General features: G+C 40.1%; 1 protein-coding gene across 1 annotated transcript in view; it reads left to right on the forward strand.

The window, feature by feature from the left end:
- The window catches only part of LOC136758910 (neural-cadherin), a 100,488-nt gene that overhangs the window by 32,051 nt on the left and 43,327 nt on the right, over positions 1 to 25,110 (forward strand). The window contains exons 2-11 of the mRNA XM_066713668.1: positions 8,173 to 8,370; positions 8,800 to 9,025; positions 10,464 to 10,668; positions 12,483 to 12,594; positions 13,545 to 13,794; positions 17,686 to 17,828; positions 19,778 to 19,950; positions 23,733 to 23,901; positions 24,091 to 24,261; positions 24,637 to 24,809. Coding sequence (XP_066569765.1) covers positions 8,173 to 8,370; positions 8,800 to 9,025; positions 10,464 to 10,668; positions 12,483 to 12,594; positions 13,545 to 13,794; positions 17,686 to 17,828; positions 19,778 to 19,950; positions 23,733 to 23,901; positions 24,091 to 24,261; positions 24,637 to 24,809 — 1,820 coding nt within the window. The remainder of the gene's footprint in view (positions 1 to 8,172; positions 8,371 to 8,799; positions 9,026 to 10,463; positions 10,669 to 12,482; positions 12,595 to 13,544; positions 13,795 to 17,685; positions 17,829 to 19,777; positions 19,951 to 23,732; positions 23,902 to 24,090; positions 24,262 to 24,636; positions 24,810 to 25,110) is intronic.

Here is a 25,110-nt window from a genome sequence, read left to right on the forward strand (position 1 = left end):
GAAGACTTTAGAAATAATCTTCAGATGTCTGTTTGTTTTGTGTTTCCGGGGCTGGTGGGGGGGATTATGTTTTCATCAGTTTGTTGATTTCTTGATTTTTCACTTTACTCTAGTGGAATTAATTGGTGATTATTAAACCTACCTTTCCACAGACTAAAGATAGAATGACCCGCGAAGTTAACCCAAGTTTCTCCTGTAATGGAGCTAAACCTTAAAAGGCTTTGCTATTGATTGGCACACATTTTTATTGATATATCGTAGCATATGAAAATGTATAAATGCTATTTTAATGTACAGTTCACTCCAAATAAGCTTTAAGGAAGATGTTTTATACATCCAGAATTAACGCAGGGTATTTGTTTTCATCTTTCTTGATTTTTATGTTTTTTTGTTTTTTTTTACTCTTTCATGGATGTCACGTACCTTCTATTGAATTCAATAGGACTACACAGCCGATGCCATATTGATAAGTTCTATCGCACTCCTCCTCTATCACATATAGCCTTAAAACCTGGATGTTATGGGGTCAGACCCTGCTACGATTCTCAGGTGCAGCTTTGAGAGCCAGATCTACACAGCCCCAAAGGAGTGACACACTTTCTAGGCAAAAATACCAAAATCCTTTCACACAGGTGGACTCCACCAAATTTAGGGGAGTGATGTCATCTACACAATGGGCCCTGTAACCCACACAAAGATCAAATTGTACTCTGCAGGTTCTGCCTGGTTCAGATCTGAATTCCAGCTAAGCTTCAATGTGCATTAAAAACATCTTGCCAACACAGCTTAAATGATTAAGTATTTGTTGTTGTGAATTTATTATCTAGTATACACACTCATCACTGACATATGGAAGCATGCTGTGGCATGGGAGCAGGGGAAGAGAAAAAATACAGAATGTCGACACCTTCAATTATTCATTGCAAATTCATCTTCCAGCTCCCTGCTCGCAGACTACCTTTTGGCTTTGCTCCTGCTCTTCCTTCACAAGTGCATCTATCACTGATCACAACCCTCTCCTTTATGAGCCTCCCACGTGTGTTCCAGTATCAGAAAATAAAATAGAATAAAGTCACCACCTATCGGCTGTTGTAACACTCAACCATAATGTGGTAATACAGCTTAAGCACATTGTGTTTTCAGTTGCCTTAAATATGCCACATTTGAAGATTTGCCCTTTGTCTCTCTCTCTGTTATTGACGAAAATAAAATGCACTGATTTCTTAAAGAGATCACTATAACATAGTGTCAGTTGTACTGCAGCTATTGTGCCCCTGAGTTAAATCCAGAGCCTGCTTCTGGAGAGGAGGGTTCTAGATCTGAGAACTAGTTGCTGGGATGATGCTTGGGGGTGCTGAAGGGTTCCCCTCATGTTGGATATTACAGAAACATAGTTAACATTATAAAAAGTGTTATTGCTTATTCCTTTAAAGATCAATAGCTCAATCTGAACTAAACTATGTTGCACTTGTGTGATTCTGATGACAAACTATTTGAAATCAAGATGTAAAATGAGCTACTAGTTTGAGTTTATGCTATTTTATTCAGGACAGAAAGGTCCACAGATGAGCATCAGACTACTGCATTGATGCACAATGTATGGCCACAGCTGTAAAGTGTTCACTATGTGTTTTACTGCATGTCTGGCTTTGTGTGCCTTGATGCTGTCCTAATGGAATTGCAGAAAAAGAAAAGAAAAGAATGCTTTTGTGACACCATTTTGCGTTTTCTTTGTGAGTGGAGATTGCCCTCCACTTGCTTTGCTGCCATGTTTGTATGGTGTTTATGGAAGGCGCTTTGTCCTCTGGTGCCTCTCAATGTATTAGTGACGCGTAATGGGAGGCTGTAATCACTGTACGCTTGAGAGGGGGGTGGATAAAATACCAGCAAAAGCCACTTACCTGCTTTTTATAGCCTCTCTAAAAAAAGATTAGTGGTGGGAAAGAGCCGAGCTTCCTGCTGTGGGGCAGAGATGGCAGAGAAGGCTATCTGTGAGAGGAGAGGAGAGGAGAAGGTGCGGCATGTAGCTACACTGATCTCTGCCAAAGCGTGAGAGAACACAGTTAGGCATTTTATTCATTTATTTATTTTTAATGCAAGCTCTGCCTTTCTCCCCACCCCTTTTGAATGTGATCCTTACTCTGTGCAATTATCCAGAAGAGGCATTGCCCAGTGGTACACTGAGGACTCTTTAAAGAGAGAAGACCAGGCCACGTTCTGCTCAAAGTGTTTTATGCTTGATGCATGATTAAAGTCTTAATGAAATTTCCCTTTATTACACAGGCAATAGCAAGGAGGACCCTGTAATAAGGTGTGGAAATTAACCTAACTGATCCACAAGTTAATTAATATTCAAGTAACTGATGTTGTGTTCTCTTCTGTGCAGAGCTTTGATTAGGCTTCCTTTAGCTAGCTAATTAGTTTTATTCTTTTTTCTTTTTTTTCTTCTTTTAATTTTATATTTTTATATTTTTTGATATTAACTTATTAAAAAGTTACCACTTTATTGTCCTGGTAAATCCCTTTTTGCATAATGTTGCAGGGGTTGTAAAATCTTTAATCATTCACACAACAGACTTGTTTCAAAAGCAATTTTGCAGGTAGCATGCCATGCACAAAATTACTTATCTAAATGACAGGAAATAAAATGGACTAATTGACTAAGTTATATAGTTACGTTATTATTGATGTCTATATCCACCAGAATAGCAAACCTTTGTATATGAGAACTTATTTAATAGAAAAATCCAGTAGTTGATTCGTACATTTACATAGAATTAGACCGTTATTTGTTTGTTGTATTGTGGGTAACGGTAATGTTTGATTTTGATAGATTCAATTATTGATTCTTTTCATGAGGATATTTTCATCTTAAGGAGCAATCAGCTATTTCAGTACCTTTTTAATTAATTTTTAAGCAGCAACTGCAATCCCCAAATACTCTGTCCTTATGCTTAATTAATCTTTTAAATAATCCTTTTATAAGCTTTTGTCAATTCTGTTTATTCGTTCTGCATTTCCAATTTTTTAAGAGAACTCTGAATTACTAAATATGTATTAATGATCTGGACACTGACACTCTATACATCTGTTGTTTTTACAAATGTTCTCAGAGTTTTGCTTAAAGCAAAAATTCCAACAGAGAACTGCATTAAAAACAGGAACATGATATTACTCCTGAAGTGTGGCTAATATCATAGCTTCAGAGAAGGCACATTTTGTATTTCTTTATTTGTTAAGTATCTAGTAAAGCTCATTCTTTCACTCTGGAGTCACATAAATGACTGTCAAATCAATGCTGTATGTTTAGCTAAAGCATGACTGAAGAAAAACTGATTGTGACAGCTGAGGTTTCTGATTTGTATTATACTAACTAATGTTTTCAATCAAATTAGGATTACATGCCAGCCTTTGAAAATGTGTGTGAACGATGGACTTAAACAGTCTTAATAGTGTTGTCCTGTTTCAGCATTACTTGAGATAGAAGGCTTTCTCTTTCTATCCATCTCTCACTGTATATATCTATCTGTCTATCTCTCTGCCTATCTGTCTATATGGTCTTTTTTAAATGTCTTTCTATTTCTCTCCCTGCCTGTCTGTCTGTCTGTCCGTCTGTCTATACCTTGTATGAAGTCCGTTGTCCAAGGTCTTTCTTGGTTTATAGCTGTTGTTATGGATAGATAGCAAGTGCCAATAGATCTTTGCTGGCTGATGATAGTGCTCTAAAAATTATACCCATAATGTTGATGTTCCACATAACAAGATTAGCTATTATAATCTATTGGGATAAGTCAGGCTCACTTTATATAATATTCTCTGTCGATATGGGACAGAAAGCCGATGTGATGAACTGTGCGGATTTTGGTTCACTGATCCTGTGAGGGATAACTATCCCAAAGTGTTGAATTGTTGAAATAAATCCACAGTACCATCAGGCAGGAGAATGCTGGATTATTGTGAACCTCTTCTTTAATACAGCCCAGAGATTGGGAAATTTGCGTGGTTTGGTCTTTTTACATGCTCTGCTTAATTTTAAGGACTGTAAGCTGTGCATTATTCAAGTGTCTAGGATTCTTTTTGCTGCGCTTAAAATGTATGCTTATAGAATGAATCTTCTGTCTTTACCCCCAGGCCACTCTTATCTAATTTCACATTCCAGCAAGTCGTTGGAAGCAGGCATGTAACGGATTGTATGCAACAACACATGTATGTGTTCAGGAGCTAGTGAGTACAGCATATCAAATCACTTGGTATCTGAAAACATTCTCAGTAGTGAGTTTGTATCTCTAATTTGGCCTCTTCTAATCATATTTGTCTGTTCAAAACAAATTGGATTTTGTTCTCTCTCTCATATTCTCTTTTTTATATAAAAATTCTTGAGGGACTCTGACCTTCAAAATCTCTTCACCCCATTATCAGAGGAGACCAACAGAGATGAAAGATAAACAGTCACACAGATTCTGAAATGAAATGAAAGCTTGGAAATAAAGTAAAAAAAAATAAACGAACATGGCTGTAGATTGGAGTGACTTAGATTCTTTTCGTAATGGTTCAAAAACAAAAGTCTATTTTAAAAGTGCAGCAGGGAAATCAGAAGATAAGTTTCATACTTTCAAGAATATGATTATTTGTATTTATTTGCTTAATTTAAACATCTCATATGTGTGTATATATAATTTCCAATGTAATGCTTCATTCTAACATACAATTGATCTTTAACCTGTTCCAGAGCAGCGTACTGGCTTATAATAAAATACAGGTACTAGTAGTGAGCATTGTCATTAATGGTCGCTACAAGACAGCAGTGGTGAGAATTCTGGGACAGGGCTGTAGGGGTGGAGTTTGTTGCCTAGTGTGACCTCATGTTGACATGTCTGGACCTGATCTGATAGAAAACTGTGAAGATAAGGAACTCTTTCATATAAAGCAGTAGGGTAGAGGGGTGGATGCAGGTGATAGATTAGCTTGAGAGGAATCATAGGAGGGGATGTGGAGTGATTACGGAACAGGCCACGGACAGTTAAGAGTCTTTAAAAGGCATTATGGAAATCCTCTTCACTCACTCTATATGCCCGGAACAAGGAACGTGCATTGCTTGCATTCACGTGACCGTTTTGGCGGATACAGTGAGGTTATCTCCACCCCAGCCTGCTAATAAAGAAATTTTATATTTGATGGATATTCTGTCAATGTTTATGTAATATTAGTGAGAGGAAAGGTGGTCGGAAGTCAGAATATCAACTCTCAGGGGCACGGCAGAGGAAACGGTTCATTGTTTCAATTATGAATTGAACTAAATTCATGCAGTGTTTTGTAGAACAACGTGCGTCATCTCTGAACCCACACACAATTGGCATTTAGTTATTAATGTCTGAAAGTAATTGCTGCCCCCCGTTGTATTGCATTTGCAAAATTAACAATTCTGAATCCTTGTCATTTGGTTGTCAAGATGTTTTTGTTTTTTTTAATTTGCTAAATAGGTTCCTGTGGTGCCCCTAGCTTATCAGTATTCATGTCAGGTATGAACACATACCATATTTTATTGTCGCTTCATTTACTAAACAGTATAATGTTTTTCATTGTTCCTTCTGTTTCTCTTTAAGACATCATACCTTGTTAATTAATCTATTAATTTAACTGCCACACAAGAATAACATCAGGTGATACAAGTTTAGGATTGCATTAATTCCTAATGGCATATACTGTTGCCGTATGTTTGTAGGGTAGTTGGTGGAAGCAATGTGCTGCTTGGGGGCTATTCAATTACATCTGCTGCATTATTTATTATTGGCATTGTCATCGAAATCAATCATATTCAGGTTTTTCTAATGCTTTTTTATTTTATTTTTTCAAATCGACTATATGGATGCCCCTGGTCAGTCCCTATAATGTCAGTCCGCACTGCACTTAAATGATGAAATTGATTGGAGTGGAAAGCTGTGAGTGTGTTGCCTAGGCCCTGCATAGAGGTTTATGTGGGGAAATAAATAAACAGTTGGAGAGTGTGCCAGTGCACCTGGGGGGCAGCTGGGGGGGAGCGTCTGCAGGGCCAGCACGCTGGGGCTAGCTCGCTGTCCAGACCAGCAGAAAGTCGAGCCTTTTGCTTAATGAACCCTCCATTAGTCCTCTGAAACGCCAAATGTAATCCTAAGCACGCAAGGTCTTAGAGGTATGATAAAGATGATGATGAAAAGTCAGCTTCTTATTATAATTGTTGTGTATGTAGGAATTGTCGTTGTTTCATGTGGGTTTTATAATTGTACAGTATTTGTTTTATTGGCATATTATTTTCACTAATGGAACATTCCGGTTTGTTCTTCAGTTTCTTTCTACAGATTGCTAAGCAACTTTAACTCTTTTGTTTTCCATGACAGAACATTCCAGAACTCATTACATGTTTAGTATGTGGCTTTTGTGATTGACTATTGAATGTTATCAGTTTTCATGAGAGTGAGGCAGAACTCCATTATGTTGACGTATGGGCGAAACTGAACTGAAGGCCTATTCCAGGGGCAGGCTCAGGTGTTATAACTAGGGTGAAACAGGCTCTTGTGAGTAGTTGTAGTACAGGACAGTGCAGCTTAATTTAGCTTTATATGCATTTCATTTTAGGCTTAATAAACCAGATTTGATTTATTTTCTAATATTCAATTAAAGTCCCTCATATTATTTCTTGTTCTCTCTGTATTTCACTCAAGAGTTCCTTTGATTCTTTTGTCGGTTCCTCTCACTTTGAGCCCTAAAAATGTGCCCTTTTTGTTTTGTTGATAAGTTGTTTTCAAGTTTTGTCATTGTTCTTCTGTTTCCAAGAAGGTTCTAAAAAACAAATACAAACTGTTTTTAGTTGAATGTGACACATCGTTTGTTTAATGATCTATAACAAACTGAAGTTTAAATTCAGAGCTTCGGCCGCACTTATGCTTTGATTCCTAAAACGACAATCAATGAACTGGAAAAAGCAGTTGGTGATTTTTGGAATAGGCAGTTTGCTGATGCAGGCAATACTTTTGTATGGCACAGTAAGAGTTAGTGCTTAAGTCCTGTTTCTGAGGGCAATAAAGAATAAGCCCAATATCTTAATAATGAGGTGCAGACAGACACAGTCCAGATTAGAATGGCAGAAGTTTTAGTTTTTCTGGGTTCTCCTTGAAGAAGATGTTCCACAGAGTCTATGTTGATGGGCACGGACACTGGCATACTCCCCTGCTGAATATGCTTCACCTTGGGCAGCCTTCAGGCAAGGGAACAGGCTTTGTGAAAAAGCTCAATTTTCCACTGCTCTCTCTCTCGCTGGTCTGGGCATAATTATCTAAGGCATTGGTCCCCAGTGCTTCCAGTCTTTCATCTTTGCTGAATACCAATGTATCAAATACGCCTGTGCAAACAATACTGAGCCCCTATCACAACTCCAGTGACTCATTTAATTTGGTAGTGTTTCTATACGTGCACATAACTGAGACAGCTGATTCTATTGCTCTTAAAACAGCCTGAAGACATTAAGCAATGATTAAATGTTCTAGCAGACACCCATCGTAGAGGCAGTTTGGTTCATGCAGTGGCCTTCTCAGGCTGATTCATTTTTTTGAAAAAACAAACAAAACAAACTAATTCTAATATTACTGTCATGTTCAACAGAGCTTGAGATTGTTTAAATGCATTGTGCACAGCATACATATCTCACTTTCTGGGTCACATTTGAATCTTACATCGATGTTGTTCTAGCTGCAGTTTTTACTTAGACCTTGTTTGACTGATATTTGACTGCTCTGTCTTTTACCGTCTATATCCTAATTGCTGGGAAGACATTCTTCCTTTAATCTTTTTGTGGAATTTATTAAACATCTGAAACATTAAGAACGTGACTTGCATTTCCTACTGGGATTCTGCGCTTAACCTAGAGTCCAATTAAATTAAACAACCTATTTGTTTAGGATAAATTAGTACCTTAAGGAGGAAATCATGCTTTGGAATGAACATCTCTCTATGCCTTTTGTCCTGCATTGAGGGTTTTGAATATACAAGTGTCTTCCAGAGAGTGACTAAATTATATCACTTAGTAAGCAATCTGATTCCTGGTACACAAAAACATGCAAATGGGTTCATCAAATATGCTTAAGACATTTGTATCTTCTATGCTTGATAATTATTTTGAATATTTCGTTCCCTTAACAGGTCTGGATTGGTACCTGACTCGAGTGGAGCTCATTGTGACTGATGTCAATGACAATGCTCCAGAATGGGCCATGGTGCCTGTCCCTTACTTGGCGGTTGTGTCTCTGGAGGCCCTTCCTGCTACAGTTGTCTATAAGCTCCTTGCTCGCGATGGCGATGAGGGCCTGAATGGAGAGGTGGAATACTTCCTGTCAGATGGTAAGACTCTCAGATGTGGAGAGAACGTGTTTGATCTAACCACAACAAGAAACATGCTGTGTTGAGCTGCCTTTTGCCTGTATGTAAAGATCAAACAATACATTGATAGATTTTACACCCCCCTTATGAGGGGATTGTGTTTTATGAGGCCCAGTGGTTTGCCCCAAATTTGAGCATGTGAATTATCAAAACTTGGAGCAGATACGTTTTCATTATTTTTGTATCAGGCTGCATTTCTTCCATATTTCCAATCACCCTTTTTAATAATGCAGCAGTAGTTTGATAAGCCTGCAGGGTTAGAAGTTCAGGCTGGGGAATTTGACCTGACTGTGTTAGAAGCAATTCCCAAGGACAGGAGGGAGATAGCTTGCTCAGTGAATGCTATGTCTTAATATGAAGGGTGAACTATTTACAGCTTCTTGGTTTCAGGCGGTGATGGGCGTTTTGATGTGGATAGGAAGAGCGGCCTGATTAAAACAACGGGGCTGCCCCTACAGAAGGACAAGGAGTATCTTCTGAATGTGTTTGCAGCTGACAAGCTGGGAAGCAGGAGTCTGCCGGCCGTGGTGTCCATTGTAGCAGGACCCAGGGCCCCGCAGTTTACCAGTGCCTCTTACTCCATCTCCATCCCAGAGAATACTCCTGAGGGACAGACGTGAGTATACCCCAACACACACACACACACACACACACACACAAGCGTACTCGCTTTATTTGATTCAGTGTACAAGTGACGGAGGCTGAGGCATGGCTTTGTGCTTCTCGAGGCAAAGCAGTGCTCGTTTGGCTGAGTGAAGCGGGATGTCACAATATCTAAAAGTTTGCCTTGTTCGTCCACTGCTTTTCAAACATGCTTTCAGGCATGGCTGAATGTCCTTCAGTGCAGCTTTTTGAGCCTCTAATGCCCTTACACTGCGAACTATAAGAGAAGTTAATTAGGTCCTATTCAAAGGCAGTGGTGTTTGCTATGTGGGCATCGAGTTCTTTCCTTGGTTTTACATGTAGCCTTTCAACACGTGTTTCATGTTTTATTTATTTTAGATTTGATGGGTTCAGGAAATAGATCAATCGGCTTACAGTGGTTTAATCCAAGATTTCCCAAAATATCTGTGCATATCCTTTCATGCTGTGCTCTCCATTGCTGGGAACTTGAATTTAAATGAATTCCAGATATTAATGTGTGGGTGATATCATTATAATAATAATAATATCATTATTATTAACAACATCATCCTCATCATTTTTTATTCTCCAAGTTCCAGTTTTAGATTGCAACATTGCAATAAAAGAGACCATACATTATACCACATAAACAGCAGGAAGGAGTTTTGAGTTGATTCTGAAAGACGTGTTGCTACTCAATTTCATCTAAGTTGCTTCTACAGTTGCCCCCCCCCACAGGCGATGGGCAGTCAGAGGTCTGGAGAGCAGCCAGTTGGTGGAGGGCTGCGCGTAGAGGACAGACTCATGATCTTGACAGACGCCTGGGTGCCTGTAGATTACTAGCCCCTGCTTGTTTTGCCTCTGATCACTTCTGTGCGTTCTGTTTGTGAACCTAATTGATTTAACAGGTCTCAACGAATGTCATTGACAGGCCTTTCAGAGTTCTGGCTCCAATTAAAATCAAGCAGCAGCACAAACAACAAAAGAAAGTGGGAATGGTAATCTATTTTAGGAACTGGCAGCCGTGGAGTGGCTTGAAGAAGATATTGCTATTGTTTCAAATGTAAATGAACAGTACATAAGTTCCCTGTGTTCCCAAGCAAAAACTGCAAGTTTCTTTGAGGTTGTGGCAATGAGGTTATATAACCCCTTTTCCTGTCACAGTTAAGCTTTAATAGATGTTTTGCTGTGTTGGTAAACTTCACCGTGCTCCCTTCCACTGAAAGGCTGTGATGTTGTGATCATTACAACAATGACATAAATTGGAAATGCTCAATTCAAATGTACCAAGAATTAATTAACCATTTTTGGCCTCTTTTGTACGTCATTAGAAACGTGTTCAACAGTATCCTTGAGATTATGAGGATTGTTATTATTACTATTGGACAGTAACTGCCAGCCTGAGTCTTTGTGTTGTGCATCCTGTGCAGATTCCTGGCTGCCACGGCCGTGTCCTTCCAGAAACAAGTCCTCAGCTACAGCCTCCTCATCAACCCCAGCAGCCTGTTCAGCATCCAGCAGGACACAGGGGAGATCAGCTTGACTCGCACCATCGACTTTGAGAGTGACCAGCACCGGTACCTCCTGCTCGTGAGAGCCAGCGAGAACCAGGACTCTCTCAGCAGTGCTGCCGAGGTGAGATGACAATGAGCCGGGTTTTCCCTGAAGGTAGGGCTAACTGTATCATCCTGAAACAAATAGTGTCAACGTTCCCAACTGCTTTTATTTAATAGAACCTGTCTTTACAGTAAGCTGCCTCAATATAAAGATACTTAATAGGATACTTAAACATAAGAAACGACACCCAAATACAAGCCAGTCTTTTGTGTGGAGCAGAGCCTACTGAAAACACACTCCTGCTAAAAGTATAAAAAGGAGAACAGTTTTCATTTTTTAATATGGAAGAGCGCAGAGATTAGCAGGGCTCTCCACTGAACTGGGTCCAATTTCACAACTTCCTCAGGCTTGTATATAAGGAGAAGGTTCATATCCGGTGTGTTCAGTGTTGCAGTTCTTCATTGGTCTTTAAACATGTTCAGAGTTTTCTGCTTGCTGTTGCAACATATCATGTCTGCCCTGGCTTTTAAGGAATCCCACTTTCTCAACTGGATTGTATTCAGTGTCAGGGTTCTGTTTATTAACAGTTTCAGGACTTTCCACAGGCGCTTTTAGAATGAAGTTAGATATTGACTGCTCTCAGAGCTAGAGGGAGATGGAAAAGGAATAGAAAAATACAAAAATGCTACAATGAACCTTGTTCAAAACATTGTTTGCTTAAAAGCAAACTGGCAGCTGTCCCCAAAATCTGTCTCATCCTATAAGCAAAACTCCATACAGACCTCAAATATGGTCAGGGCCTCAAGGTCCTTTTTCAGAAGACAAGGCTTCAGGACAAAGACTTGGCAGACTAGTTTGTGTGTGCATCACTTCTAGAATAACCAGCCAGAATTGAATCTCCTTTCTTTTTAGAAGGAAGGATATGAGATATGAATATATGAAAATCTGTTGTATCGCTGCAGCTGTGCTCTGTCCACGGCTGAACCCAAAACTCTGTCTGCCTGAGCATGTTCACAAAATGCATTGCAGAGAACGGTGAAGGTAGTTCTTGTGGGAGGATTTGTTTTATGATAAACGGCAGGATCCAGTCTGAGTTCTTGATCAATGACAAGTTGTACTTTTTTTTTTTTCACTGTAGAATATAGAATACTATTGCATTGTTTGGAAAACACCCCTAAAGCATCTTCACAAAACTAATTACATTGCTACAGCCCACACTACACCAACTCTTCGCGCTAATGGAGGACTAAGAGCATTGCCATTATTCGAACACTTTTCAGCCCACTTACATCTCCCAAATGATGAGCCGAAATAATGATAAAAAAAGCAAAAGACAAAAGCCAGAAATGAGCTTTTTGTTTTGACACCTTGCAAGATAGCTACGAGCTCTGATTGACTAGATTTGCCAGATGAGCAATTTGTGAAGAACTGTATTATAACGATTTGTTTTTACATTGTGTGGTTTCTGTGAAAAATGGATGCCCCTTTTCGAGATGTGAGATTCCTGTTGCTTGGCTTCTTGACAGGAAATAATGAGAGTGTGTGGGAAAGGGCATCAAAGTGTAGAAGAAGTATGACCAAGAATGTCAGTTAATTAATTAATAAAAACATAAATTAAACAATCAATTAATCATTCAATTTATTAATTAACTTTCCACCCTTTTTCTTTTTTTTTCACCCAAAACCAGCAGCAGCAGCAGATGCCATGGAACTGGCAATGTTAGTAATGAAAGGGCAATCGAGCAAAAGCAGCTTTTCTTGTGCTAAATCCTCAGATAAAATGCCAGAGATGATTTTTGCTTGAAAAGCCCCACTTCCATTTCTGGTCTCTCCCTGGAATACGACAATTATAAACATTAATACTCCTGACACTCTCCTTTTTCCCCAACCAGGTTCTCGTTGTAATTACCGATGAGAATGACTGCGTACCAGAATTCCTGCAGTCTATCTACAGCAAAGACAGTGTCCCTGAGACTGTAACCACAGCAACATCCCTGTTACAAGGTGAATTGCCAATGCCTTGGAATTGTACTTATAACTTAAAATGTTTTAGATGAAGTTAGATAACTGGAAAACCCGTTATATTTTTTCAATTTGAATTCAGCTGAGTTTTGCATTGCAGACACAATATAGATCTGACGTCAACATCCAGTGAGGTGATATTGGGAAATCTATAAACTTTTTATTTTTTATTTGTTTGGTTTGTTTGTTATCTTCATGAGTTCTCAAGGAGATATGTCATCTGTATGGGTTGGGAGAGAAAAACAAATCTGCTCTCTCTTTTTCTTCCGTGCAAGCCTGGCAAATCAATGGAGTTCAAAGGAAAGAGAGCCTTCCTAAACAGCAAAGGCAACTGAGGGCCTCCTCACCGCTGAGATTTCATTATGAACGATTTATTTCGCAGTCAGTTGGGAGGGGTGCATGATCAAACCGCTCTATTAGTTTGTCTCTGCCAGGGCCAATATACACTTTTCCTATAACCAGGTTTTATTCTGTATTTCTTGCTGAAAATAAGGTGTGTTTTATTCATTCATGACTGGCTGCAGCAGCTTTGATGTGGTCGCAGCCATTCCAAATAGTGCAAAGTGCCGATCCCTCAGCACTAAATTATTCAACGGCAGCAATAGCTGAGGAAACCGAACTATGCTTCATTCAGATTTGTGCTTCAGTGTGCGGCTTCAGATTTTGGAGAGGAGCCGTTGAGAGCTGCTGAACAGACTCTCGAGTCAAACCAGGCAGTCCCTCAATGCGCGGCATGAACATGTGCATGGAACACCTTGAGTGAAAAATACAACCCATGTAGACCACTTTTTCCTCAATGTGGGTCCTGAATCGCAATACTCACACTCAAAAAACTTTTAAAACGAAAACTACTAAATAGTAAAACTAATCAGAAAGAACTCACGCAACTGACTTTCTGAGAGGTTAACTTTTCCTACTACTTGCCATTATAGTTTCCGCTAATGACTGTGACTCCGAGCTGAACGCGGAGCTCTCCTATTACACGCTGAGCCCGGACTTCACCATCTCTGCTCACGGCACCATCTTCCCAGCGAGACAGCTGGACTATGAGAGGCCTAACCACCTGTACGAATTTGTAGTCATGGCAGTAGACAAGGGAAAGGTCCCCAGAACAGGCACTGCCACAGTCAGGATACGCATGTCCAACGTCAACGATGAACCCCCGGAGTTTTCACAGAATGTGTGAGTACAAGAAACACCATTAATGCTCCCCTAGAATTATTAATAGTAGTAGTGCACATATTCAAGTATAAAATGCAAGTAATATTGTGGTTATGGTCAGTAGCACCTGTCTATAGATGTTAAAACCTTATGTATCAAAGTTCATACAAAGCTGTTAAAGTGGGGGGGGGATCATGTAAAGATTTCAGACTCTAGTGCACATTTGATTAAAGGGGTAGCTAAATACTGGAACTCACTATCCATTGCAGAGTTTGAAACACACAGCTTTTTAATTGCTTGACTAATTGATCCTTAATTAATTTTCACGGACAATGGTGCTAAACTAGATTAACTTCCCCAGTATACATTTGTTTCTTTCATATGCATGGTGCAGCATGTGAGGTTTCCTGAACACCCGCGGCACAATTACCTGTGGTTTCCTCTTTGCCTCTCCATGCAGTTCATCAGCCTGATAGCCATTCTGACCACTGGTCTCCTGTCTGTGGTTTACTCTCCCCACTGGCTTCACGACTCTCGTGTGCAGTTTAGAAGGCATTTGCATCTGTTGCTTTAAGGATTTCTGAAATCCCTAAAAATGTCAACTGCAAACTAAAGGTCACAGATATTCAGTACGCCTGACATATCATCAGCTCTGTGTTTTCTATTACCAACCTTCACCCCCAGCAATGAGTTAGCCCTTGGCTTCTTTAAATTGGCCCATTTTCTGACAGCTAGCCTGCAAATTGGTGAGGCATGTTCAATCAGCCATACTTTTAGTTTACTTGGAGAAAACAAAGAAGAATTTACAGAGCTGTGAGAGACGCCTTGAGTCAGAGATTCAGAAGAAGCCAGTAAGGGTTAAACTGTGCAGCAAGCTCTTCCTGGCATCACCAATATATCTCAACAACTGGTTCACTCGTAGATGAATAAGTGTATAAAGAGTCTTTGGATTTAGATATTGCAAACATATTTTTTGTGGACAACATGTATGCAAAGTGTCTAACTTAGGATAGTCCATAATAAGAATAATATAAGCATACATTATTGTCTGTTTTCCTTATTTGAATGGCTTAACGGGCAAGAGTTTTCTCTTCATAAACAAGGTAATGCAGAAAATTATGATTACCATTCATCTTTTTTGTAGCAGTACAATAAGTATTTTCTTATAGCATATGAAAGGAATACAGAGTTCAGTTTATCGAATTATGCATATCTGAATTTAAACTAATTATATCACTGGTCAGAGGACCAATCTGTTATGGATACTGAAAACCACAACTAACTATGCTTGTTCTTACCGGTTTTGACATTAATTAATATAAATAATTAGTATCTATGTCTGTATGTTATAAGCAGAATGTCATGAGCCTTTTCTGACAGAGTTATTATAGATTTCTACATGTTATGTTATTTTTTTGGCAATAGAATTGGAAAAGGCTGCGGAAAAAGTAATTACAGGGAAATTTTGATTGCGCTGGAGAAGAAAACAATAAAATAAATAATTACAAGGAATGGAGTCGCAGTGTGCAGGATGATGACAGATTGCTTCATGCAGCATATTTAGTCGAACCTTGTAAAATTGCTTCAAAGTTTGCGCTGTTAGTCAGTTGTCTTTATTTATCATTGTAGCGGCTAGCGTCCTGATTGATCACTTGATAGATAAGGGTAATAGATTGGAATGTCAAGGACTGACAAGGGTTTAATTCTAGGATGGTCTATGGAGGTGATCCATAATAAAACTATGTCATATGAAAAGGGTTTATTTTGAGTGGGCTAGATGCTGTTATACCTTGAAAAATAAAAGCGCTTTGAAGATCATGACAAATCACAGACCAATAATGTCACGAGAACAGCAAGTGTCAGAGTTACATGACAAGCAGGGGAGGCAGGCACGTCGTCTCAGAGTGAGGTTACTAATCATTCATATGAATAACTTGTCATGTGGCTTCTGTTACCCATCAATCACAACAAGCAGGGTGGCTTTGCTACAGCAATGGCTCTTTCTTCGTTGTTAAACTGGAAAAAGTCACAGATCTCACACACCTGAGACTGGCTGATGAAACGGACAAGACACATTCACATTGGACAGAGCCTTTGTCTCTGCAAGTGTAAATAGAGGTGCAGTAATATGCTGTGGCAAGTGATCTCATATATTACATAAGGGGGGAAATAATACATATTGCCATAGAACTGGCTGACTGATGCACTTTTCAATCCAGTGAAGGGCATGTCTGCTACATTTAGGATTAAAGTATGAAGAACAACAGGGAGCTGGCATGGTGGTGTTTCTTGAATTGAGATCAAATTGAGCAAGAGTATCACAAGGGATTACCAATTGGACTTACAATTATTGACCAGTTTGAAGATGGAGCCATTTCCGTGGAGAATTACTAGAGTATGTGAGTGCCCTAGTTTCTGAAGTTCTATGGCAGTAATGGTCCTTGACTCTCTGCTGGGTTCAGATGCTGTAAACAGTGTCAGATGACAGCTCTGTCATTGTGGAAAGATAGTCTTAGAAGGGTTGTATCACCACAGGGTCCTAGTTTGAGACCTCTATCTTAATAACAATTTTTTATATATATATATATATATATATATATACATATACCAATCAGCCATAACATTATGACCACTGACAGGTGAAGTGCATAACACTGATAATCTCGTTATCATGGCACCTGTCAGTGGGTAGGATATATTAGGTAGCAAGTGAACATTTTGTCCTCAAAGTTGATGTGTTAGAAGTGTAGTCTAGTGTAGTCCATGCCTCGACGGGTCAGGGCTGTTTTGGCGGCAAAAGTGGGACCTACACAATATTAGGCAGGTGGTCATAATGTTATGGCTGATCGGTGTGTAAATACTGTATAGGCTATAGTTTAACATTGCAATAGCAGCAACAAGGGTGATGCAGATTGCATAGTAAATATATAAACTATTTATCAGTCAACCAGACATGAAAGGTGATGAGATTAACACGAGCATTAGGTAAACACCCATGTTGCAAGCCCTGTATAATTTAACAGGCCTGGTCTGTGTCAATGGACCTTGGTATGGTGTGGTGATTTTATTAGTGTTTTCACAGCATTTCAAATAAGTGTCAAGGCAATATGCAATACTAAGAGACTGCCCTGCAGTGTGAGTCTATGCATTGATATTTTGTGTGTGTTCTGTTTTTGGTTCGTGTTACTTGGGTGTGAAAAATCCTTGCACTGCTCTCAAGGTGTTCTTTGTTTAATTTGCACTTGCTGTCAACTATATGAAATTCTGCTTCGCATTGAAATGTGAAGTAGAGCTCCTTGACAGGTGTTACTTCTTTCTACTGTCAAATAAAAAGTATTTTGCTGCATAAACTATGCAAAGTGAGGCATACGCAGCGCTCTGAAAGGTCAAATTACACGCTTATAAACTAAAAATATTAAATGTGAAAGAAAGATCAATTGTTGAATTTTAAAGCTTTAGTGGAAGTGAATTTTACTCTTGCTATTCTGAAAGTATCTCAAAGTATAAGACAGCACAACATAATAACATGCTTATAATAATTCTCAGACTTTGTATTTAGATTGTGCTGGTTAATTGAGTAAAGCACAGGAGTAAAACTATTTGAAAGTCCTACAGCTGGTTTCACAGACATCGATTAGCTCTTGTCTTGGACTACTCTACCTAAAATTACATTGAGGCGGCTAATCTGGGTCTGTGAAACTAGCCCCAGATGTCTTGATAGCCTTTTTAATGACAGTGTAAAATAGGAAAATGAAATGAAAATGAAAATGAAAAAGAAAGTCTCAGGTACAGTTAAAGCCCACAGAAAAATGCTAAATATTCAGTTATGCACTGCTTCATTTCTTCTTGGTTTGGACAGTTTATACAATTTCAGATCATTTCCCCAATTTTCGTCTTTACTTTGCATGGCAGCTATCGGACATTTGTCTCTGAGGATGCAGGGCCCAACACTTTGGTTGCCACAGTACTCGCCAAGGACCCTGATGGAGATGGAATCACCTACAGGATCACGACAGGAAACGAGGAGGGCAATTTTGTCATTGACAGCCAGAAAGGTTAAAGCCTCTTCTCTTCATTTCTCTGTGAATAAACCCTTTAAAGCAAAACATACACGGCTGATTTAAAAAAGTTTTCAGCCTCCTTGCATCATGTGCACCTGATGAATAATTTATTTACTAGGAACCAATGAGTCCTGAAACATGCCTTATTTTTATTCATGTAGCTTACTAAACTTTCCAGCATCAGCTATTCTTCGTTTTCTCAGGTTCAGTTACTGATTTGATTAATCTGCAGGAAAATGTATTTAAAATGTTCTATGCTAATACAGGCCTAGTTTGGTGAATGCAGAAGGGTCTTTGAAGACACAAATGTTTTAATGGCATTTTAAATGTATTGTTTTAATATGTTGGTTCCCATAATATATAAGTAAAGAATAATTGTAAAGTTGTCTTATTACGCACCTTTATGAATGCTGGCACTGAATATTTTAACTATCATTTAGACTTAAAAGCCAGTACTGGAGTTGTTTTTTTGTTTGTTTTTTTGCTTTCCGGGCTTGAATCCTTTGTTTACTCTTGCATTCAATTAAAGTTCAGTTTCCCTGACAGGTATTATTATGAACTAACTGCTTAGAGCCCACAGCAATCAACTCATTCCTCATTTGAGATGCTCACAATTAAACAAACAAATTAAACAAACAAAAAACTCCTCAGAAATTATATTTTTTGTTCCAATCAATTTGCAACCGATGAACTCCAATCTTCTGATTAGCTTCACAATGTAGTAAATGTAAGTGCAGAGATGGGCATTCACCATAGAGCACACCATGGTGATTTCAGAATCTGTTTCTTTATTCTACATCATTGTAGAAATCCACTTTTATGATGGTGAGAGATTACTTGCACCAGCACTGGGTCTTTGTAGTTACTGGAAGCTCTTTCAGGGCTGATCCTACATGTGGGATCGATGTTATTAAAGGTGGCAGTGAAAAGAGCCCAGTGGTGTTGTTCCCCATCATCCGAAGTGACGTGAACTCCCTGGCCCTAAAGCCACATGTCCTCCATCTATAATGTGCTCTGAAATCTGTTGGCTGCAGTGTGGCACTCCACAAAGATGACCATTGGCACAAGCTTCCACACTGAGCTTTGGAGATGCCCCGTCAGAAAAATAATGTATCATCTTCCCTCCTCTCCTCTTTGTTTAGAAGCCCTATTTAGAACCTAACATGGACTCCAGAGTGTTAGGTGTTATCATAAATCGGCAGGAAGCCCAGCATTAATGAATGGAATAATTGACCTATTTCTCTGCAAGATGGTCATGTAATTTATTTTTAATTGTTTGTGTAAAGTGAAAATAATATTCAATTTTCACATGCAAAGCTTCCAGTCCATCACACCCTGTTAATTATGTTTGTAACCTTTTTATGGAAGAGAGTTTGATAGTGACATGTTATGATTTTCAGAAGACTATTTCTATCTGTGAAAAAATCTTGTATTGCTTTTTGCCTTTTCCATCAAGAGTACCTCCTGACCCATAAACTTAAATCCAGCAACATGGCATTAACACAATTTCATGAAATTGCAACAGGCCTTCTGAGTCCACTTCCCACACATAGATTTTGTCCAAAGAAATAGCATGAGTCACCTAAAGGACAACTAGAGTTTGCTCTCTGTGAAAGGAAGGACAGAAGGATGCATTTGCTTAAGTTTTCATTAAATTAACTAGTCTTATCCCTGTCATCTTTGAATCAGGCTTTGATCCAAAACCAGTAACTTAATTAGCCCTTCCATTCACATTAGAGAGATTTATTCTATTTTAGTATTACCTCCACACCCCCATATTTACTCTTGCAACGGTGCTGTTAATTAAAAGCCACTGAGCTGTAAACAATGCACTTCTTTTACTGTTCATAGCTGTCTGCCATTGGGTTCTTCAGTACCTGACAATGAAATAATGTTATTCAGTTAATTAAAAATCAGATAAACTTTCATGACTGGTGTTGCAGGATTAATACGACTCCGTTCGAGCCCCCCGCCCAAGCTACAGGGAGTGGAGTACATTCTTAATGTCACGGCAACAGACGACAATGCTTCAGGTGGGCCACACCCTCTCTCAAGCATGGCTCAGGTGATTGTGGGAATCGATGATGTGAACAACAACAAGCCCGTGTTTGAGAAGGTATGTGTCTCTCTGATCTTTTGATTTTGCATATTTCATTCATGCTTTTAATTTGGCCAACGGAGAACCATCTCTCAATCTCCCTCTCTTGAGAAATGATTAGCTTGCAGCCCTATTTCGGTATCATCTAAGACATTTTAATTGAATGTTTTAAATTATTGCTGAGTCATCATGATTTACCTGCTTTTGCAGATATATTTAAGATTCCACAATTTCCGCCTTGAATCCTTTTGAAGACATTAACCCCTTAGGTGCAGCTTGAGAGTACTGTATAAGATAAAATTATAGATTCTTATTCTTTGTTTGGCAGAGAGCTCATTTTAGGAGAGACAATTCCCAAGTCAGAAACATGTTTTCATGATTTCATGTATTTGAACAAGAGTGAATGAGAAATGTGCTGGGTGTCTAACAAGGCTAGTTGGTATCAAATATAGATTCTGGTATGATGGGGTGAACTAGACTAGGGTTGGCTGTGCCATGGCTCCAGAGTCCGGAGCCAGCTCCAGGACACGGAGCCGGAGCGGAGCTGGACAGTATTTCCAAATTATTTTAATCCAAATGTTGGTTGCCAAGGAGTTAAGGTCACATGCAGGAGCACCTTGTTTGACACTTTTGAGATACAAAAATACTGGACCCCTGGTGGGGGGGGTTTGCGAAATGTCAACCTAGAGGGGGTGCTGGCAATTAGACGACGATGGGAGGGGAGGGGTTTGGTTGAAGGCAAATTGTACAGTGATAACATTTTAACGACATATTCAATAGATTACAGTACTTAAAATAACCAGACATCTTCCAAAAATACTGGACAGGGGGGCAAAGTACATATACTCCATGGCTAAAAGTATGTGGACACCTGCTCGTCAAACATCTCATTCCTAAATCATGGGAATTAATAGGGGGGAGTTGGTCCCCCCTTTGAAGCTATAACAGCCTCCACTCGTCTGGGAAGGCTTTCCACTAGATGTTGGAACATTGTTGAGGGGATTTCAGCCACAAGAGCATTAGTGAGGTTGGGCACTGATGTTGGGCAATCAGCCCTGGCTCACAGTCGGCTTTTCCATTTATCCCAAAGGTGGGATGGGGTTGAGGTCAGGGCTCTGTGCAGGCCAGTCAAGTTCTTCCACACCAATCTCGACAAACTATTTCTGTATGGAGCTCACTTTGTGCACAGGTTGTCATGCTGAAACAGGAAAGGGCCTTCCCCAAACTGTGGCCACAAATTTTGAAGCGCAAAATCACCTAGAATGTCACTGTAGGCTATAGCATTAAGATCTCCCTTCAGTGGGACTAAGGGGCCGAGCCCCGAGACCATTATTCCTTCTCCAAACTTTACAGTTGGTCTATGCGTTCGTGCAGATAGCGTTCTCCTGGCATCCGCCAAACCCAGATTCCTCCGTCGGACTGCCAGATGGTGAAGCGTGATTCATCACTCCAGAGATCGCATTTCCTCTGCTCCCAGGTCAAATGGTTGCTAGCTTAACATCACTCCAGCCAATGCTTGGCACTGCGCATGAAGATCTTAGGCTTGTGTGGCCGCTCGGCCATGGAAACCAATTTCATGAAGCTCCAGACAAATAGTTCTTCTGCTGACGTTGCTTCCAGAGGCAGTATTGCACTCGAAAGTGATGGTTGCAACCAACAAAGACTATTTTTATGCGCAACGTACTTCAGCACTAAACAGTGCCGTTCTGTGAGGTTGTGTAGCCGACCACAGCTATTGTTGCTCCTAGATGTTTCCTCTTAACAATAACAGCACTTACAGCTCACCAGGGCAGCTCTAGCTGGGCAGAAATTTGACAAACTGACTTGTTGGAAAGGTGGCATCCTATGACGGTGCCACGTTGAAAGTCATTGAGCTCTCAGTAAAGTTCATTCTACTGCCAAGACTTGTCTTGCTGTGTGGCTTGATTTTACAGTGGCTCTCAAAAGCATTCACCCCTCTTGGACTTGTCCACATGTCATTGTGTTACAACATGAAATCAGAATGGATTTAATCAGGAGTTGAGCCACTGATCAAAACCGAATGTCAAAGTGAAAAGTATGATCTGCACTTTTTTCTAAATTAATTAGAAATACAAAAAGAAAATAATTGAATGCATAAGTAATCACCCCTTCAGTCAATATTTGGTATAGGCACCTTTGGCATTAATTACAGCCATGAGTCCACGTGTATAAGTCTCTACCAGCTTTGCACATCTGGACACAACAATCTTTGCCCATTCGTCTTTGCAACATTGCTCAAGCTTCATTAATTGGTGAACAGCAATGTTCAACTCTTTCCACATATTCTCAATTGGATTGAGGTCTGGGCTTTGAATGGGCCACTCCAAGACATTGGCCTTTTTATTTTTAAGCCACTTCAGTGTGGCTTTGACTGTATGTTTGGGGTCATTGCCCTGCTAGAAGATGAATCTTCTCCCAAGTCCCAGGTCTCTTGCATACTTCAGCAGGTTCTCTTACGAGATTTCCCTATACTTTGCTGCATCCATTTTGCGTAATGCTGCCATCACCATGCTTCACGGTAGGGATAGTGTTCTCAGGATGATGTGCGGTGTTAGGCTTGCACCAAATGTAGTGCTTAGCGTTGAGGCCGAAAAGCTCTATTTTGATCTCATCAGACCATAGAATCTTCTTCTACTTGGTCTCAGAGTCTCCCACATGCCAAATATACTAATTAGAAGGGGTGTCCACATACTGTTGGCCATGTAGTGTACAAATACCGGACAGTCTGCTAAAATTCTAATTGCAACCCTAATTGCCATAGACATCTTAAAATGTTCTACTTTTTCATGTTTGAATGGTTAAACAGATGCTTGTTATTACAATTTTGTTTTTGTTAAACAGTTATTTACATAAAAGAAGTAAAAAAGGAAACGTTATAAATAACGATCGCATCCTAGTTTGCACTGTTTTTTGTGGCTCCGGAGCTGAAGCTGGTTAAAAGCAGCCGGAGCTGGAGCAGCAGTGTGGAGCTACACCGGAGCCACTCCGGAGCTGGAGCTAGGGCTGCTGGAGCTAGCCTGGAGCTGGAGCAGGGGGCCTCCATCATCTCCGGAGCCAGCCTGGAGCCACTCCTGAGCCGGAGCCAGCAAACCCAGAGCACTACCAACCCTAAACTAGACTTTACATCTCTTTATTCTTTATAATCCTCTTTTGCTTGGTACAGATTCGGCTTGTTCCTTCAGATCTGTGAGTGACAATGACTCACGTATTCCTGAAACAAAAGTCCCTCTTGGGCTTAATGAGTCTGGCTCGTGTGCCAGGCATTGCCTTGGTTTTGTCCCAGTGCTACTTGGCATGTGGTGTCTTTGTCAAGGAGGAGCCACAGTGTGTGTGAGATGGCTTTCTGCTGCAGTCCTTCATCATCAAGACATCCTCCTGGGACGTCCTGACCTTTCCCAATCTACAGTGTTTGGCTGTGAAACCTCTGACAATTAAAGGGGAAGAGCAGACGAATCCACAAAAATGTAGTCTCCTGCTATTAATTAGATGTCAAAAGTAAAGATCAAAGAATGGAATTGACTGTGACTTCCTTAATAGCACCCTTGCCTGCAGAGTCCCTACACCACTACTGAACACATCTTTATTGTCAAGTCTCCCCAAACCCTCCCCACACCCCGCACAATCACCCTTACATTGCAATTGTTTGGGGAATGTAATGTGCATTAGTTTGACTTTCTAATGTTATTTTTGAAGACAAAAATAAAACGAGATAGAATGCTTCATAACAGTGACCAGTTATAATAAAATAAATAAATTTCCTCTATGTTTGTTCATTTCAGTGTCAGCTTTACCGGGAGCATGCATCTGTGTTGGAGAACCAGCCGGCAGGAACCTTTGTCCTGCAGGTGCACGCAGTCGATGCTGATGAAGGAGCCAATGGGAAGGTGACTTATGGATTCATGCACAAAGATGGGACTATACCAGCTTTCACTATCCACCCAGAGACAGGTAGGTGGATGGCCTACTATAATGCCTGCTGGCAACTCGCAAAACTGGGTCACAACAGATTGGGTCATTTTATCAGTGTTCATGAGGATGAATTGTCCTCTTAATTTCTTAGTTTTTGCTCATGTTTGTCCTTCGTTTGACCGAGATTAGGCACGAATGAGCTCTAATGGCACTGATCGATACTTTCAGGGGTGATCGTCACAGCCAGGAGGTTTGACCGCGAGCAGCAGAGGGAGTACGCCATCACCGTCACGGCAACAGACCAGGCTGCAGAGCCTCTCATTGGGATCTGCCAGCTCAACATTTTCATTCTGGATGAAAATGACAATGACCCGAAGTTTGAAAACTTGCATTATGAGTGTGAGACACCTTACTAATTAACATTTTGTTTTCATTATTGTTTATAATTATATTTTTTTAATGAAAAACCATGTCACTAGGTATCTCTATGGGCTAAAAACAGCATTCCCTTTTTACAATTTGCTGCATGGAAATCTCTGGATGCAAACCAGGAAAAAAAAAAAAGAAGGGATTTGCCTTTAAGTAAAGTAAATATATGGGTGATCAACCTTATCAGCTGTTTTTGAGCAGCCTATACTATGCAGTGCGTTGTAAATGGTATTGCACGCTTTAAGTGATTGAGACCCTATAAGGAATCTTTGAGTGCTAGAATGCTGGCTGCTAATGGATTCCAGAGCCCCATTCCATATTTACACCCCTGCTGGTTTTGTGCAGATTTCCTGAGAGAGGACACTCTGATAGGCACGAGTTTTTTGCGTGTTGCTGCACATGATGATGACTACAGCACCAACGCAGCCATCATGTACTCCATGTCAACAGAGCAGCCCGAGTACCTCCGTGTCAACCCCCTCACCGGCTGGGTCTACGTCAACGAGCCCATATCCCAGGTATCTAGGCTTGTGCCCAGGGTCGTTATATAATTTTCCTTTCTGAAGCCGGGTGGTGGGGTGATAGGGTCTGTAGCCTTTCCCAGCTGTCTGCTTTGTGTCCAAACGTCACAACATCACCCAAAGACTGAATCTTAATTGTGTTGCTGACTAGCCATCTATGGGTATGATGGAATAATGAGGCCATTCAACTAGACAGTTGTTCTAAACTCTGATCACACCTCTCACAGTGCAATATTTCTTGTAGTAAATGCCATATTAGAAAAATCAGTGTCGTCAGTGTTTGGTGCAAGAGGAGCTA

Source organism: Amia ocellicauda, chromosome 9 (assembly GCF_036373705.1).
Source record: "Amia ocellicauda isolate fAmiCal2 chromosome 9, fAmiCal2.hap1, whole genome shotgun sequence".
Classification (NCBI taxonomy): domain Eukaryota; kingdom Metazoa; phylum Chordata; class Actinopteri; order Amiiformes; family Amiidae; genus Amia; species Amia ocellicauda.